This window comes from Castor canadensis, chromosome 4, assembly GCF_047511655.1.
Source record: "Castor canadensis chromosome 4, mCasCan1.hap1v2, whole genome shotgun sequence".
NCBI lineage: Eukaryota > Metazoa > Chordata > Mammalia > Rodentia > Castoridae > Castor > Castor canadensis.
Genome location: NC_133389.1, coordinates 2552928 through 2569483, shown reverse-complemented (window position 1 = coordinate 2569483; position 16556 = coordinate 2552928). Strand labels below are relative to the sequence as shown.

The following is a 16556-nucleotide window of genomic DNA, read 5'->3' as shown; positions in this document are numbered from 1 at the left end:
CAGTGACAAAAAACATCTTTACCCCTCCATACTTCTCTAGACCAGTTGTAGTTGCGGTGGGGGTTTGCTTTGCTGGTGGTCTGCAGAGAGAATCAGGACTTCACTTATGGCCCCAAGGCCATGTCCTCCAGTGTCTCTAGTCTGCCCACCAGGGGAACCTGGCCCGTCATCACATGCTCAGCCCATCATTTTTTCAGCACATGTGCAGGAGCTGCCTTTGCCAGGCATGGGGCACTGCAGGGAGCAGGCACCCCCAGCTACTTCTGATGCCAGCACCCCCCACTTCAGCCAGTCACCAGTACCCTGGGAGAAGTGCAGCTCGCCAGTGTGTCTTGTGACACCATCAGTGCAAGCAGCATCAGGTTGGATGCTCCCCACGCTGGTCAGGTTGCCACAGAGCTTTCCTTCTGTGGAAATGCAGACCATCCGATGACTTCCCACATACACCTCATTCCTCCTGTCAAGTCAGCTGACATTAGGTGCCTACTGTGTGCAAAGAAACTGGTCCCAGAAGCAGCTGTCTTCATCCTCCGGGGGCTTAGCATCTATGTGACTATACTGAGGGTGCTAAGACTGAAAGGGTGTTAGCCAAAGTCAAGAGGGAAGAATGGCATCAGTTATGGCCCAAGTTCCTGCTCTGTGACAGGCCCAAACCCACCCCATTATAGGGAGGCCCCCAGCATCCGTGGCCCTTGTGGTGGGGAAGCCCCTGACCTCTGTAGAGCTCAGCTTTGTCATGTTCGTGCTCTTAGACCCACTTTGCAGGCTGTTGTGGACCTGGAGCCATACGCCACATGAAGCTGCAGTGGTGGACACAGTGCAGGCATCACAAAAGTTCACTTTCCACTGAATCCTGCTTTGAGAGAGAGGACAGTATAGACTAAACTCTCACTGGGTAACACGTACCTTGTGAATATGGGAAGGTGCCACCATGCCGAGTGGTTGTCAGGTCTCTGAGGAAGCTCCAGCCACATGCTGCGGGATCGATGACAAAGTGCTGGTCATGCAGTGACTTCTGCCTGCAGAGGGCGCGGGACTCGTGGAGCAGTAGTCATAGAACTGGAAGAGCCTACCCCAGAGTGGCAGGCATGTGGTGAGAATTGCCAAAGACAGTCCCCATTTCTCTGGGCCTTTTGGCTGATGCCACAGGCCTGTGCAGAATTGGCCGAGGACCATGAGTCCTGGGGCGCGGAAAAAGGCTTCATAGGGCTCCTCGCTGGATCCCCTGTGTGATGTCTGCACCTCCTGAGTCTTCCTTGCAGCTTGACAGAGAAGGTGCTGCTTCTCATTAGGACACGGAGTTGACCAAGGCCACAGGTCTAGTGAGCATTCTGCCAGCCTGAAGCTGGATATCCCTGAGAGTCCCAGACTTGTGCCCTCCTGTCACAGCCAGTGGGCTGCAGGCCCTGAAAACGGTCAAGCTGGAGCCTTGTGGTTTCCTGGCCACCAACTTGGATTTTTTTGATTTTTATTTTTTGGTGGTACTGGGGTTTGAACTCAGGACTTCACACTTGCTAGGCAGGAGCTCTCCCACTGGAGCCACTCTGCCAGCCCTTTTTGTGATAGGTTTTCTTGAGATGGGGTCTTGCAAACTGTTTGTCCGGGCTGGCTTCAAACCACCACCCTCCTGATCTCTGCCTTCTGAATAGCTAGGATTACAGGAGTGAGCCACTGGCGCCCAGCTCTGACTTGGATTTTTGTGGTGATTTGTTTCCCTTTGTTTCAAATCCCTGTGGCTCTGTAGGGTCTAACGTGCTCTTGGTTTCTGTGTTTTCTTCTAGGAGCACATGTTGACGCACCAAGCGGGCCCTTCGCTCAGCTCCCAGAAGCCCCGAGTGTTCAAGTGTGACACGTGTGACAAGGCATTTGCCAAGCCCAGCCAGCTGGAGCGACACAGCCGTATTCACACAGGTGAGGAGGTGTGCTGTGTGCTCCTCTTACTGCTCTCAGAAGTGCACCATCGCTGGTGAGAAAGCAGCATCCCCCATGGAACCATCCATTGTGATGTGCTGCATTACTTGCCACGTGAGCTTCGGAGCTCCACAGGTGTCCTCCTGTGGCTGGCTTGTGCCTCATCTTCAGGTTCGGCTTGCACAGCTATCCCTCAGAGGCCTCCAGCTACCAGTGCCCCAAGGTCAGTGTGGGCGCACTGCTCAGGTTGCCACTCTAGGTGCCATCTCCTCCGTGGGTCTGTGTCCTCCTCTGACCTGCAGGCACCGGGGGCTCATGTGCCTTATCGTAGGTTATGGCCTTGACTCTTGGCTCAGATTCTGGTGCCCACCAGAGGTGCAGCACGTGGGTACTGAGTGAAACACAAGCACTTGTGCTGTAACCTCCTAATGTTCTTGCTGAGACAGTGCAGAGACACTGCTGCTTGCCACAGAATGAAGCGGCTGTGTGTGAGGGCTTGAAGAAACCCACTCAGCACTGGCCTGTCGGGTAGATGTGCACAGCTGCATAGTGCTGTACGCACCTTTCCAGTCTAGGGCAAAGCTTGGGTCAGGGCCCTGGCGAGTGTGTGCTGTAGAGCTGTGGTGAGAATGCAGGCTGCGGCCCGGCGCCACCCAGAGGCTGCATGCCAAGGTCACCGTTCTGCCTCAGCCTGGAGGTCTGTGTGCTTTGAAAAGCATTTCTGTCACATCTGCAGCGATACAAATACTTAATATTTAATGATACGTGTCTGGTTGCAATACAAATCTTTTCATTCTGGTTTCTTCAGTATTCACTGTTAGTCGAATGGTGAGCCAGTAGCCGTTTAAATATTTTCGTTTGACTTTCAAAAATTACAATGTATATCCGTTTTTGAGTCTTCCTCTTTTTCCTCCGTCATTAGACTGTGTGGCAGTAGCATCTGACCTGCTGTATCGTCTGTGGCTGTGTGGATGGTGGCTCTATAGAAGTTCTGATTACGACATCATTCAGTGTCATAGTCTACGTTTAATTAGTAGATCTCCTGTGCCCTGCATGTTTTGGCATGTTCTCATTTTGGGGTGGACATGCTGTCTAGGTTCTCCTCCTCTGTAAAACGACTCGGCACCCCCATGAGACCTGTGGGATGGAACTGGGCCCACAAGCCAGAGCCTGCGTGTTTCGTGCCTCTGAAGCTCTCAGATAGTCAGAATAGTGTCCTGGGCTGACCTGTGCTTTCCCTGTGACTGCCCTCACATCTCTCACCTCCAAGGTGCTGGAGACATTTCATAACTGTGTTTTAAGTCACACACACTGCCTGAGCCTTTGAAAGATGCCTGGGGAGGGTGGCATTCCTCCTGCTTTGTTCCAAAGCAGCCTTATCAGCTTTACCACATGGTGGGTTACCTCACAGTGCTCAGGATCGGCAGTGCAGCCTGCAGGGACAGTTTCCTGCCCAGTGCCCCACAGGCTGGAGTTGAAGCACAGCCCTTGCTCAGGGTGCTCTGAAGAGGAGTCTGTTCCAGGCTCATCCCAGGGGTTGGCAGAACCCAGCCTCATTGGGTGTGGAATACTCTCATCCAGAGAAGCTGCTTGGAAGAGCTGTGTGGTTAGCTGGGGCCACTGCCCATCTCCCCTCCTGCCCAGAGGCAGTCAGTGAGTGGCCTTACTTCCTCACTGCCCTTTGTGACTGGAGCAGCTGGAGGCCCGAAGTCACAGCATGTCACAGTGGAGTGGGCTAGGCAGAAGCCTTGGGGCCAGTTTTAGATCTCTGCCTCCTATAGTGGGCTGGGATAAAGCCTCATGTGCCACGGGCACAAAAGTGAAGGAAGAACAAAGCCAGCATGGCACACGGTCAGAACCTACCAACCTGTGAGCAGTATGGGGCTCAGGTGTGCATGAGTGAGCTGGGAGGCTGCCTTGTAGAGCAGGTGGGGAAGATCCTTGTAGGCAAAGAGGAGAAGCCATTTCAAACCCAGGGGACACATATGGGCTAGAGGGTCTGACCCCCAAGGAAGCAGGAACCTCATGGCCTGCCAGGTAGAGAGTGAGATCCAATGTGTGGTTTGTGTGTGGAGTTTATACAGGCAGCTCTCAGCAGGCATCAGACTTGGCAGCTCTTCCTTCCACCATTCAATTTTCGATGTTCACTGCAAAGCAATTACGTAACATTTAAAAATGATGTCATACTTTTTATTAAGTGGATTTGGTATTCTTATGTCCAAGTGTCTTTTTCTGTATTGTACAAAGTGTATCAGGATCATTTTGTTGAAACTGTGTGTGTCCTTCTTTCTGGACAGTCACGGTTTACTTTGGCAGAAGTTCTGTTTTGTGTCAGCATGGAGTGGCTTTGTCAGAATCCTGCTGATCATACTCCTAGTGATGGCAGCAGCAGGGGGATCACTGATCTTTTTAAGAATTGTGCACCTCTGCGGAGTGAGTGCTTTGTCTGTGCTGACCCTGACACGGGGCTTTCTGTGCACAGGGGAGCGTCCATTCCACTGCACGCTGTGTGAGAAGGCCTTCAACCAGAAGAGCGCGCTGCAGGTGCACATGAAGAAGCACACCGGGGAGAGGCCCTACCGCTGTGACTACTGCGTCATGGGCTTCACGCAGAAGAGCAACATGAAGCTGCACATGAAGAGAGCGCACAGCTTCGTGGGTGAGCCCTGCCCCACGCAGCCATGCATGGGGTGGCAGAGGCCGCCGGCCACTTTGCGGTGTTACTTTCTGTGCTTGGCACAGTGGCTGTGCATTGTGCACGGTACAACTGCAGTTTCCAGAAGAAGGAGACTTAGTTTGGAGAGGCCGTGAGTGGGGATGTCAGGAAGGGGAAGAGCAGGTTGGAAGCCTGTTTTCTTCCTTCCTCCCTTCTCTTCTCAACAGTGTAGCCCAGGCTGGCCTCAAACTTGTGATCCTCCTGCCTCAGCCTCCTGATCACTTAGATTACAGGTCTGAGCCATCAGGCCTGGCTCCAGACCGAGCTTTCTGCAGTGAGCAGTCAGTGCCTGGGCTTCCGCCCAGCATTGCCACATCTACCTCCACAGCATTTCTGGAGGCCCTCTCTCTGCAGTGTGCAGATCAAGTGCTCAGGAGCCAGTGTCAGCCCGGCAACCGTGTGGGCAGGTGGGGTCTGCAGCATCTGTGCAGAGGACTCCTACGTGCCTTCTGTCTGCTCAGCACAGAGCATGCGTGGGCCTCTGTTTCTCTTTGTTGGTCCAGCTAGTGTTGATGCCACCAGAGCTGGGCTGTCAGGGAGGGAGTGATGTGCTGCCCGTTTCCCTCAGGTCCTCATGGTTTCCCACACAGTCTAGCAAGAGGGCCTTGATTGAAGAAGAAATGACAGTAAATAGCCTAGGCCAGGCTGTGCTGGTAGTAGTTGCTTTGTAAAGGAGGAGTTTGAAATCCTAAGTGCAGTGACTATGCTGTGATTAGTGAGCTTACAGGTGTATGTCTCAAGTCCTCTGTGAGTGGAGGTAGATGGCCTGCTGTGATCAGTGGGGTTGCATCAGGCACATTGAGGAGTCCAAGGGGGTAGACATTCACACTCGGGGGGTTTGAGGAATGGAAGGTTCCTGTTCTCAGTAAAGTCTGCAATGTCCACACCACAGGGCTTCATTGATTATTAGTGGCTCATCACAGCCTTTATCAACGGGTACGTACCGCTGTGTGCTCCATGTGCATGCCCCCATTGCAGTGGCTGTGACAGGCATATTTAACTCAGTGCTGGGGCTTAGCTCAGTGGTAGAATGTGTGCTTGGCATGCAAAGTTCCCTAACTTCAACCCAGCACTGCACCCACGAATGCTCACCTGGCTCAAGTTACTCCTTTGTCACTGGTGTGGAAAGCAAACCGAGCTAGAGGTTTCCTGCCAATTTCTGGGGGTTCTTTGTTAGAGGTGAGTTCTGTCATGCTCTGAGGCCTGCTTTCTCTCTGCCACTGCAGGAACCTTGCAGGGGGCCACTGTGGTCCAGGAGCAGGATGGGGAGGAGCTGAGGACCCTCCATCTGGAAGAAGTGGTTCAAGAGGCAGCGGGCGAGTGGCAGACCCTCACCAATGTGTTCTGATGCTGCAGAAGGGGCCTGAGAGCCTTCCTGAAGCTACGTTTATGAAGAACAGAGCACTTGGAATTTCTGTCTTAAAGCTTCAAGTGTTAAAAATCTACCACATTAGTTTTTTAGCTATAAAATTATCTAAAGAATCATTGTCCTTCAGAGACTTCCCGGAAAAAACTGAGAACAATGTAAATGCGTATTGTCACTTGTCTGCAATCACTGAACTCAGGTACTACAATAGTCTCTTCCTTCTTCTCCATGGCCAGTGTACCAGTTAACAGGAAATTAACTGGATCTTGTGATCATTGTAGTGTGATTTCTTTGTATTAGCAAAGACAGAGTTAACATGGAAAAAGTATGTGAGATCTCCCTTTATGCTTTCTGTTATAAGAAGCATCGCTTACAGAACACGCAAGGCAGGTGCGTGCAGTTCCAAAACAGTGTCATTACACACAGGGATGTTTGTCCACTTCGTATTCTTTATTTTGAAAATTAGTGGTAGTCTACTCTTTTTATCCCACCTTAAGTTATACAACGGATGCCTTGAGAGATGGCTGGCCCATTCTCTCTGTATCACAGACGTCTCGTCTCTAGTTAGAGGAACGCAGGACCTGGGGTGCCAGCAGGTGGGGTGGAGGCTGACCTTCCACACAGACAGTGTCATGCTGGCTGCACTTGTGTGTCCAGGCCCGTTGGTTAGATCACTGTAGAAGGCAGGCCTGTGCCACGAGCAGGAAGTGGCAGGTGTCTCCTGTCCATTTCAGCAAACAAGTTTATCTGTAGTTTGAGGGTGAGGACACGCAGGAGCCCCTCAACCTTCTCCTCGTGCACAAAGAGGTGTTTTCACTTCAGGGAATTCGTAGCTGTCGTCAACAGCGCCACATGAGGCACGGACGTCCCAAACCAAATCCCTCCCGTGCTGGGCACCGTGTGCACCGTGCCCACGGCGTTCCAAAGATGGAAGGTTCTCCAGTGGGTGTTAATTCCCTTGAAACTATTTATATGTCCTATATGTAAATACATGTGTACATAGACAAGTCCATGGGCCTCCATGTGGCTGAGCAGTATATTTTGTAAATAGAAGCACTAGTCCCCATCACGAGCGCACTCAGATCGATGTGTGTTCATTTTAAATAAATGGATATCTTTTTCACTGTAACATAAAGCTGGGTTCTATTTTTTTTCTGAAAAATAATTGCCTTTATTTTCTCTCATTGCCGCCTTGGTTTCATAAGAGAGCAGTTTTATTATAAGTGTTGTAATGACCTTGTCCATTAGGAGGACACCTTTCAGGTTCCTAAAGAAGGAGACATTTCACTGTTACTTGGAAAGGACATCTTTTGATTTTGTTGTCCACTTTGGGCACCTGTATATATTACTGATGGTGACATGAAAACTTTTGTTATGTGAAAATATTTAAGTCAGAAAGCTGTTAAATAATATCACCTTTTTTCAAATGGCTTTGTGTATTGTATATTTTTTTAAAGAAAGAAAAGCCTTATTTGACTTCCTGTGATACTGGACTTGTAACTCCCCGGGCCCTGAATGTGTGCCTGCACCTGGCTGTGGCAGCATTTTCAGAATGGTCGTGACTGTGCGAGAGTGAGAAAGGCTCTGCTCCTAGTGCACTTTTTCTTTTATGATCTTGTATTAAAGTGTTTTAGAAATGTTGATTAATTTTAGTGAACAAATGTCCCCAAAGTTGAAATTATTGGCATTTAAAATTTTTGTTCTTGCTGGATTATTTATTTTGTTAGCATTACATGTCATCTCAGGACATCTGTAAAAGGTTGTTTAGTTCCTGATTGTGTAGAAAGCACAGTGTGGTGACTGTCGGTTAATTGCCTGTTTAAGTAAGGCCTTAACAGATGGATCTGAAGCCTACTTTTATTTTGGTTAAAGAAAAAGAAAAAAAAAAATCTACCAGTAATCTGTTTTGTATCTTTTCAGTTTATTTGCAGGCAGACACAAGACATTGATGTGTTTGATTTTACTTCCTGGTGATAAAAGCTGCTTGTCTGCGACACATTCCTTGAAAATACAAGGCTTTGAAAACACACGATCTCACTTGAATCTTTGTGGTTTACAGGTTGATCTTTGTCCTTTGCTGTTGGGTTGAAGCTTTGTTTTAGGAGAGAGATTTCTAGCCTCTCGTGTAACCAGGGACTGGATGAAAGAGAGCTGAATTTTAGAACTATCTCACCACAGCACATCTGCTTTGAAATAACTATAAAAGCAAAATGATGTTAGGAAATGGGACTGATTCTTCCCTTTAGCATATTTCAGAATAGTTTGGCATGGGAATCAATTTCAAGTTCAGGTATTTCTCATGGAAAGAAATGTTTGTGAGTGTTTCCTTTACCTGTGTGACGTCCACACAGTGAAGTTCTCCCTTCCTGAGCACTCTGAAGAACTCAAACTACGAATTGGAATGTGGTTTGTGACAGCAAGTCTGTGTATCAGCACAGTCCCACCCATGTGCCACCTGTGCCCTGTCATCAGCAGCCACTGCACTGAGCAATGCACAGTCACTCGGGTCCCTTCTGAAGGGTCCTGTCACTAAACTTCATTCATGGTGAAGGGACTGTTAAATCACTGATGAACCTGGAAGCTGCCGACTCCTTTCCAAGGTCACTAACCTTAAGTCTGGGCACAGCTAAGGAGGCCAAGGTGTCAGGGAGGATGTCCGTGGACAGACTGTGTACCAGGACTGGAGGCTAAAGTGGAAACATGCTCTCCAGGGGTAGCCCGAGTGTTTCCCCATGGCCCTGGGCCTGCCCTCCCAGGCTGGTGTGTGTAAGGAGAAGAACAGAGGGAGGAACCAGCCTGCCTAAGCCGGGCCCAGTGGGTGGGCTTGCAGAAAACCCAGCTGTGAGTTGTTCCCTGGTGCTCAGTGCTCACCAGGGATGGCGTCTTTAGTGTGTGGTCTTTTGCCCTCCCTCTCTCGTCTGAGTTTTGAAGTTACAGCTGGGTTCTGTGCCTTCCTCCACACTCTCACAAATGCACGAGAGAACCACATGTCAGTGCAGTACAGGTTTTGGAAAGTAGGTTTTGCTTCTTCCTGTGAATTTTCCTCTTTGTGAAGGTCAGTCGTAACTCATTGAGCCATCTCAGCACTGAGTGACATCACAGATGTGTGTAAGAAGTGTCATAAGGAAGCACACGAGGCCTGTAGAAATGCTTTCTGGCTTCTCCCTAGAAAGAGTGCATGCCTCCTCCTTGCACAAGTTTGTTTCTTTTTCCTCAAACCTGTGAAAGTCCTCACTGAGTGTGAATCTGGGGGGTGGGAGCTGCCCTGTCCTCAGCCTCCTGAATGGTGAGGGTGGCAGAGAAGAGGTCACGCAGCCACACTTCCCAGTCTAGAGCTGTCCTCTCCTTCTATCATGTAGCTGCTTTGCACCTTTTAGCACACGACTTCAAAAGAAACTCCCATGCCTGTTGGCCCACACCCTTGGCCCAGCTTGGCGTCCCATGTCTGTCTGGGGCCCTGCATGCTTACCTTGTCATAAAGAAAAACTATTTTGAAATAGAGTTGCATCTTCACTGTCTAAAAATCGGGCACCAAAATTTACAGGAACACATCCTTCACAGTGACATTTCCTCATCCTCGGTGGGGCTACTGAGAGCCACAGTTGGATTTGGCATTGCTTATCTCCTCTGAGTCGCCCCCTTGCTCAGACACTCCCACGCTTTCTTCTGCCTCACACCACCACCCACCTGTGGCTCTGTGGTCGACTTATATAGATAGCTAATGAACACTAAAAGCACTAAAAAATAAAAGTTTTATTAGTATAAATGTCAGGATCAATAGGCAGTAATCATAAAAGATTTTTCTATTTAATCTTTTCTATGTGTAACGCTTTACAGCATGAAGACTTTTGTATTAAATCAAGATTTGTATTACATTTGACAGTTCTAAAATGCCAGAGTGATTGTCTTGAGTCACCACTAAAGAAAATTTAAAGTTAATTTTTTAATTTATAGAAGAGTTCTCTTTTTATCTTCAGATTGTCTCATGGTGTATTTATACATTGGATGATATTTATTTAATCCAGTTTTGTATTAGAAATGGACAGTTATGCCAGAAGTCACTGTGCTGGCTTTTACAAATAATAAAAATAGTTTTTGTATTATTTTAAAACCCCTGTACATGTACTTATTGGGACTTGGGGGTGAGTGGCAGCCATTTGCTGCTGAGGGACCATTCAGCATGGGTTAGCACCATGTGACCGAGTGTGGCAAGTCAGAGGCCCGTGGCTTAAGCTGCCTTCCAGGGGTGTCCAGAAATGGAATGAAATCCATTGGCGTGAAGTCATGGTACCACCTTTCTGTTGATGGCCTACACAGGACAGGACTCCCTAGAATATCTGAGGAGTTAGTTCATAGCGTCCGACCCTCTCAGTATACATTTATGGCTGTTTCTACTGAGTGTCACATTTCCAGGCTGGCAGGAGTCTGCAGCCCATAGCCATTCTTCTGGCTAAAGAACAAGGACGCCTGTTCTTAGAGCATTGTACCCCAGCGTAGTGTGGGGACAGCAACTGAGGTGACCTGGACTTACCGGACGTGGGGAGAAGCTGCCCTGCCACTCAAGGCTCATCTCTGCAGGAGGCTTAGCTCTGATGGGTTTGAAATGTGTGTGGGGGGGGTTGCAGGGGGGGTCTTCTGTTTATTGGCCACATTATAAAAAACACGTTCCTACTACAGTGGATTGTGTCAACTATTTAAAGTGTTTTCCCAGTGAGCCTTCCCAGAATGCCTGACTCTGAGAGAATATCTGTGTACTTGCTTGAACGACTAAAGGGACTGAGGAGTGGGGGACATGCCAGTCAAGGGCTGGCCCAGGGCTGCCTGTCTCACATACAGTTCTTCTAAGCTCTCGTTCAGTCACCTTTCTCGTTTAATAATCCAAAGTTCATCTTTTTTGTGAACTTGTATTTTTGAAACAACTTTAAAGTTGCAGAGAAGCTGAGAGGACAGTAGACTTTCCACATACAGTCAGCTCCGTTGTGGCTTCCACATTCTCACATTCAACTAAGCGTGGATAGAAAGTATTTTTCTCTTTGTTTGGGCAGTACTGGGACTTGAACTCAGAGTCTTTCACTTGAGCCATGCCTCCAGACCTGGTTGAAAATATTTTTTAATTGCATTTGTATTGGATTTTTCTCCTCAATAATTGTAACACTGTATTTTTTATGTAAATGTTATTTACATAGCATTCATGTTGCATTAGGTATAGCAAGTGACCTAGAGATGCTGTCAGGTGGAGAGGACTGTGTGGTTCCGTGCAGAAACAGCACCATTTTATTTTAGGGCTGCGAGCATCTACAGATTTGAGCATCTCTGGGAGGGATGTGCACTGGTCACTTTGACCCTACTCAAGTGTGCCAGATGTCAGAACTCGGATGTGTTCATAGCCTACACATCCAGGCCTACGGGCCTGCCCTGCACCAGCCATCTTGTCCCACTGACCTGCACACTGGAACAGCTCCCCTCACTCCTTGGCTTTCATGACCTTGACATTCTTGGCCAGTCATTCAGTGGGCTGTCCTAGAATTATTCATCCCAGACATGAATGGGCCTAGCTATGGAGCCCTCTGGACAGAAGCGAAGCTGTGTTCTGGTCGCCTCTCATCCAGGTGACGTGGGTGTGCACCTGCCTCAGGAGTAATGGTGGTTTTAGTGCTCTTTGCTTGATGACGACAGTGCCATTTTTCCCTGTAGTCTTTCCCGCCTTTGGTTTTGTGAGACCCTTTGAGACCACGGAGCTGTACCACCCCGGCTGCACAGCTACTGACTGGTTTTCTGCTTGGACCACTCCTTCTCCACTTTAATGAGAAGCTTCTTCTGCTCCCTCATTTTTTAAATTTATGTTGCTTTGGCTCTGATTTCCTATTTGATTCAACTGGCTGCAGTCCACTGGGATCTTGGGTTTGATGCTCAAATAACCCAGGTGATGAGGAGGTATTCCTTCCCCTAGCTTTGCGGTCGTCCTGATGTGGCATACTCATTCCTGAGCCTTCCTTGCTTTTGGGACAGACCATCGTTCTTTCCTAGTGCTCAGGTCAGCCATTGCTCCCAGGAACCCCATTTCCTGTACCCACCACCTGCGTCTGCCCACAAATCCTTATTGCTCTGTACAGACTCACACTCTACCAGGGGCCCCCAACTCCAGCCAGCACTGCGGTTCCCTCTGGTGACCCCCCACTCCCTGCATCAGCCTCCCTCTCTCCATCAGGTAGCCACCTTCTCACCTGCAGTCCCTTCCACCTGCAGTCCCTCTCAGTGGAGGCCCTACCTCCGTGTGTCTTCAGGCTTCTGCCTGGGTCAAGCCCTGCTCTGAGGTACCCTGTTTCCTTCACAGACATTTGGGAGTGCCCTGCTTCTCACATGGCTTTTAAAACAGCTTTTAAAAGCTGGGGTTTTCTTCACTCTGAAATTTGCCTGGTAGGTTATAGATAACGGGACGCTGCTGCCCAGTTCTGGCAGTAGTGACATTATCTTATATGACTTCGCCACACCTTACAGTAAGGTGGGCAGGCAGGCCAGGCCCCCTTGATAGAGAGCAGGTGCCGACTTGGGGCTTCTCTGTCCCTTCCCTAAACGGGCTCCTTGACTTTATGTCGTGAGCTGGAAGAGGCCCAGGATTGAACTGGAACTGGGTAGAGCTGCAGGATTATTCTGTGGAATAATCCATGGAATAGATCGAAGCTTTCCAGGCCAAGACTCTGAGTCTTGACCGCTTAGTGAGTTCTGGAGGTGTCTAGGATTCTAGAGCTAGCTGCTCATGGGTTTTTATTTCACAGTGGTGGAGAGGCCAGTGGAGAAGAGACAGCCAGAGGTGGAACCTCCGCCCTTCCTGGCTGAGTGCCCATTGCCTCTGTCTGGCAGAGGAAAATCAGACAACTGATGCTGCTTTCAGGGCCATACTGCCCGGCTGTCCCAGTGTCTTGCATTTGAGTAAACGGCGGTGGGTAGTTAGCAAGTCACACAGCTTTGACTGTCTGCTCTGCTCAGCCGTGCTCTAATACCAGTCTTGAAACCCGGTGACTGCACAGTGTCTATAACTCTATCACGGCCGCAGAATGTGCTAAGATGTCCGTTTCGTGTGACCTCTGTTGGAAAAGAAGCAGGAACACTGTAGAGTCTCGGGATTTAATTACAGCATTTCGCCAAGTTGGGGATTGGGAAAGATTTTTGCATGAAAAGAAAACATGCTCCTTCTATATGCTGACTGTGTCTCCCAAATTCATGTCTGGAGGCTCTGACTCTCCATGTTACCACCACATTTTGAGATAGGGCTGACAAGATTCAGTGACGCCCTGGGGTAGGACCTCATCTAGCAAGACTGGTGTGATTGTGTTAGGAAGAGATACCAGAGGTCTGGCTGGCTGCTGTGTGAGGACACAGCGAGGGGACCGTCCATGGACAGACACATCTCCAGAACCCAGTCCTGCTAGCACAACATGAGAAGGTGAGATTTCTGTGGTTTAAGCCCCTTGGTCTATAGTATTTTGTTTTGGCAAACCTACCAGACTCAGACTTACCAACTCATGCGTGGTTCAGCTCTCCTTTTTGCTGTTTGCCACTTCTTTCCCCTGCCCCTCCCTGTTCTCTCTTCTCACATCCTCCCAATTCCATTGTGTCAGTGTGTCACAGCCCTGTTTGTAAGGTCACCTTCCTTACACCACATAATGGTGCTCATCCACTGAGCAAGCATCCCCTCCCCGGCCCCAGCCTGGCCAACCTCCAACCCCTGCCCAGGGCCACTTCTTCCAGGCCAGTGCCAGAGCTCAGCTCCACACTGATGTGAGATCTCCTGCCCTGCTCAGTCTGGACTGAGTGTACAGTGGCTGTGCAGGCCTGTAGGAGGCAGTGTGCAGCATGGGCCCCACGAGTCCTGAGGGCTCAGCCCCAATGGCCTTTATGACACTGCACTGCCAACCAGGGTCCTCAAAGTCAGTGACCCACCCAGGATCATCCCTGCCCGTGAGGGTTCCGGTAGCCCCTCTTGTGGAGCTCAGCCTGTAAGTATTTTCAGCCAGCATCAGGGGAAAGAGAGAAAGAGAGAGAGAGAGAGAGAGAGAAGGAAGGAGGGAGGGAGGGAGGGAAGGAAGGAAGGGAGGGAGGGAGAGAAGGGAGGGAGGAAGGAAGGAAAAGAAAGGAATGAAGGAAAAGAAAGGAAGGAAGGAAGGAAAAGAGAAAGAAAAGAAAGGAAGGAGGGAAAGAAAGAATGTCACTTAATATCAGCATCTGTGCCAGGGACAGTGTGTGTGACAATTTTTCCAAAATCTTCAGCTCACATCAGCAGGGTATCACAGAGCAAAATGAGAAGGCATAAAGGGACTTTAAATACTTGTTCTTTTCCTTGTGAGTTGGTGGTCGCTGCCCAGCTGTCCCCAACTCCAGCTTGCTCACTGATGTGCGGTCACCTGGTGACGGCACCCTCAAAAGCAGAGCAGGGCAGCCCTGTGCTCTTGACCGCAGGACACACTCAGGTTGGCACCTGTGACATGGTTACGCTTTCAGGGGTTCATACCCTGTGCAAGCTAGAGCACCAAATGAGACACCTGTGCAAAGACTTGCCAGTTTATTATTTATTTCGATATTCAAGAACAGTGTGTGCTCCCATTGACCCATCCGCAGCGCATGCTGTCCAGATGTGGTCCCGAGCGAGGTCACTCAGTCCCCATCAGAGGGCGAGTAGTCCTGGTGAACAATTTGGAGGGTTTATTTCTGGAATTTTGTCCCCCTTGTTTTTTCTTACCCGCTCATCAATGACACTACGTATTAATAGGTGTTACCTTAAACCCACACTAAACTTTCAGAATTAGAACGGGATTAACGAGGTACACTCAGCCGTTACATTACCATCGTCATCTTGTTTTAAGGGAAGATGGCCAGCATGGGCTCCTTGCAAGGTCTGTAAAAGACATGCTAAATCAAAAGGCAGATCAGTAGGTTAGGGGAGGACTGGGGACGTTAGAGAAGGTGGGGTTCAGAGCTCCTCGTCCCTGTAGGGTCGGCCAGGCCAGCCCTGAGTCTAGGTTAGCCAGTCAGCCATGGGCACGCTCCTAAGTTGTTCACTAAGGGTGGTTCATTTCTAGGAGGCAAGTAGAGGACGTTATCTTTGCACTGAGGTTAGTGTGTGCCAGTGAGCACTGCCATTGTGAGCTGCCCTGGGTCACCCCCTCAGTGAGAACTGACCAGAGTGACTCCAAAAGGCCACCAGAGAACTCCTTCAGTCCCCCTCTGAGATGTGCCATCTCCCTGGACTCTCCCTGGGCTCTGTGAGGAAATGGGGTTCTCCACTGTGGCTGCTCTGGAGGCCGCTGTGCAGGGACAGTGACATCCAGTGGCCACACACACATCTCCAGCGCCTCATTCCCAAGGGCCCCTTTCCCTGTTGGGGGCCATTGCTCAGTCCGTGTGCCCCCTTCCCTCCCTCTGCCACGTTCGCTCGAAATCAGCTGGTGGGGTGTGGGGAGCAGCCGGCCTGGAGGTGCCCCCCACGTTACCCACACTGGACTCTCACAGCTGCCAGCCCTCACTCACATGCCGAAAGCTCCCAGTGTTTAAGCCACTCTGTGACTGTCTAATCCTGTTAGAAAAAAATGAAGTGAGAGAAGGGCCAGGAAAGAAAACAAAGGAAGCCTGGATCACGACAGTCCCTGTGCCTGGTTCTCTGACTCCTCAGCGTGTGCCTGATGGCTGTGCCCAAAGCTGAAGGTGCTCTTCACAGCAAAAACAAAGTCCAGGGTGGAGCGAGGGTGAACTTGGACGGATCTCTGTGCACTTGGACTGCAGAGACCAGATCAATGTGCACTGGGGCACCATGCAGGAGAGCAAAGGCCCCAAGGAAACTCAGTCTTCAAACAGAAAGTGACAGTTTTAAACATTTTTGTTTTCATTTTCTCCATTTAACTATTAGCTGGAAATTGCCAGTGGGGTGCCTTGGGCGTGGCCCCACTGCGTGCACAGCTCCAGGGATTAGGAGAGAGGGCATCTGCTCTAACTAGCTAATCGGTGCATGGAATTAAAGTTTAAGGCAGTTATATTAAGAAGCGGAGAGCGGGGCGTTGTAAGGACAGTCAGGGCTTCAGCGTCTTGCCATAGGAGATCCAGAGCGGCTGTCCCTTCCGCCCTAGGAAAAGGAAGACATGTGAGTTAGCTGAGCGCCATTGTGGCCCATCCCATGGGGAAAACAGACTGCTTTCCCCCACCAAGTTCCCGTTTCTGATCACAAACCATTTGGGGCTCTCTCATTTGCACCCCACCAGAAGTTTTGCTGGTCTTTTCACTCCATTGGTCACACTCTTTTAGCAAGTGCTGCTTGAAATTCAGTACTGTAAGATAGCAAGGGCACTTGACCTGGATCGCCAGGACAGGGCTGGCTGAGTCCAGCAGCATGGCATCTCTGGTGAAGCCTGTAGCTGTATGGCTTTGCTTTGAAGAAGCTCTTAATTCCTGCAGCTGGAGGACCCAGGACTGCAGGAGATGGCTCTGGAGACCCCCTCCCTACAAGGGAGGCTGACAGCGCTCCACCCACTTCCCCGCCCCCTCCACCCGTCACAACCATACTGAGCCTGGAAG

General features: G+C 49.9%; 2 protein-coding genes across 10 annotated transcripts in view; one reads left to right on the top strand and one right to left on the bottom strand.

The window, feature by feature from the left end:
• The window catches only part of Znf236 (zinc finger protein 236), an 85723-nt gene extending 75791 nt beyond the window's left edge, over window positions 1–9932 (top strand). For all 4 annotated transcript variants that reach the window (XM_074069612.1, XM_074069615.1, XM_074069614.1 and 1 more), the window contains exons 29-31: window positions 1782–1911; window positions 4394–4570; window positions 5854–9932. In XM_074069612.1, the coding sequence (XP_073925713.1) occupies window positions 1782–1911; window positions 4394–4570; window positions 5854–5975 (429 nt within the window). In that variant the 3' untranslated portion in view covers window positions 5976–9932. The remainder of the gene's footprint in view (window positions 1–1781; window positions 1912–4393; window positions 4571–5853) is intronic.
• A 4613-nt stretch (window positions 9933–14545) lies between these two features.
• Mbp (myelin basic protein) overlaps window positions 14546–16556 on the bottom strand; it is a 110063-nt gene continuing 108052 nt past the window's right edge. For all 6 annotated transcript variants that reach the window (XM_020165061.2, XM_020165058.2, XM_020165055.2 and 3 more), the window contains one exon: window positions 14546–16107. In XM_020165061.2, the coding sequence (XP_020020650.1) occupies window positions 16063–16107 (45 nt within the window). In that variant the 3' untranslated portion in view covers window positions 14546–16062. The remainder of the gene's footprint in view (window positions 16108–16556) is intronic.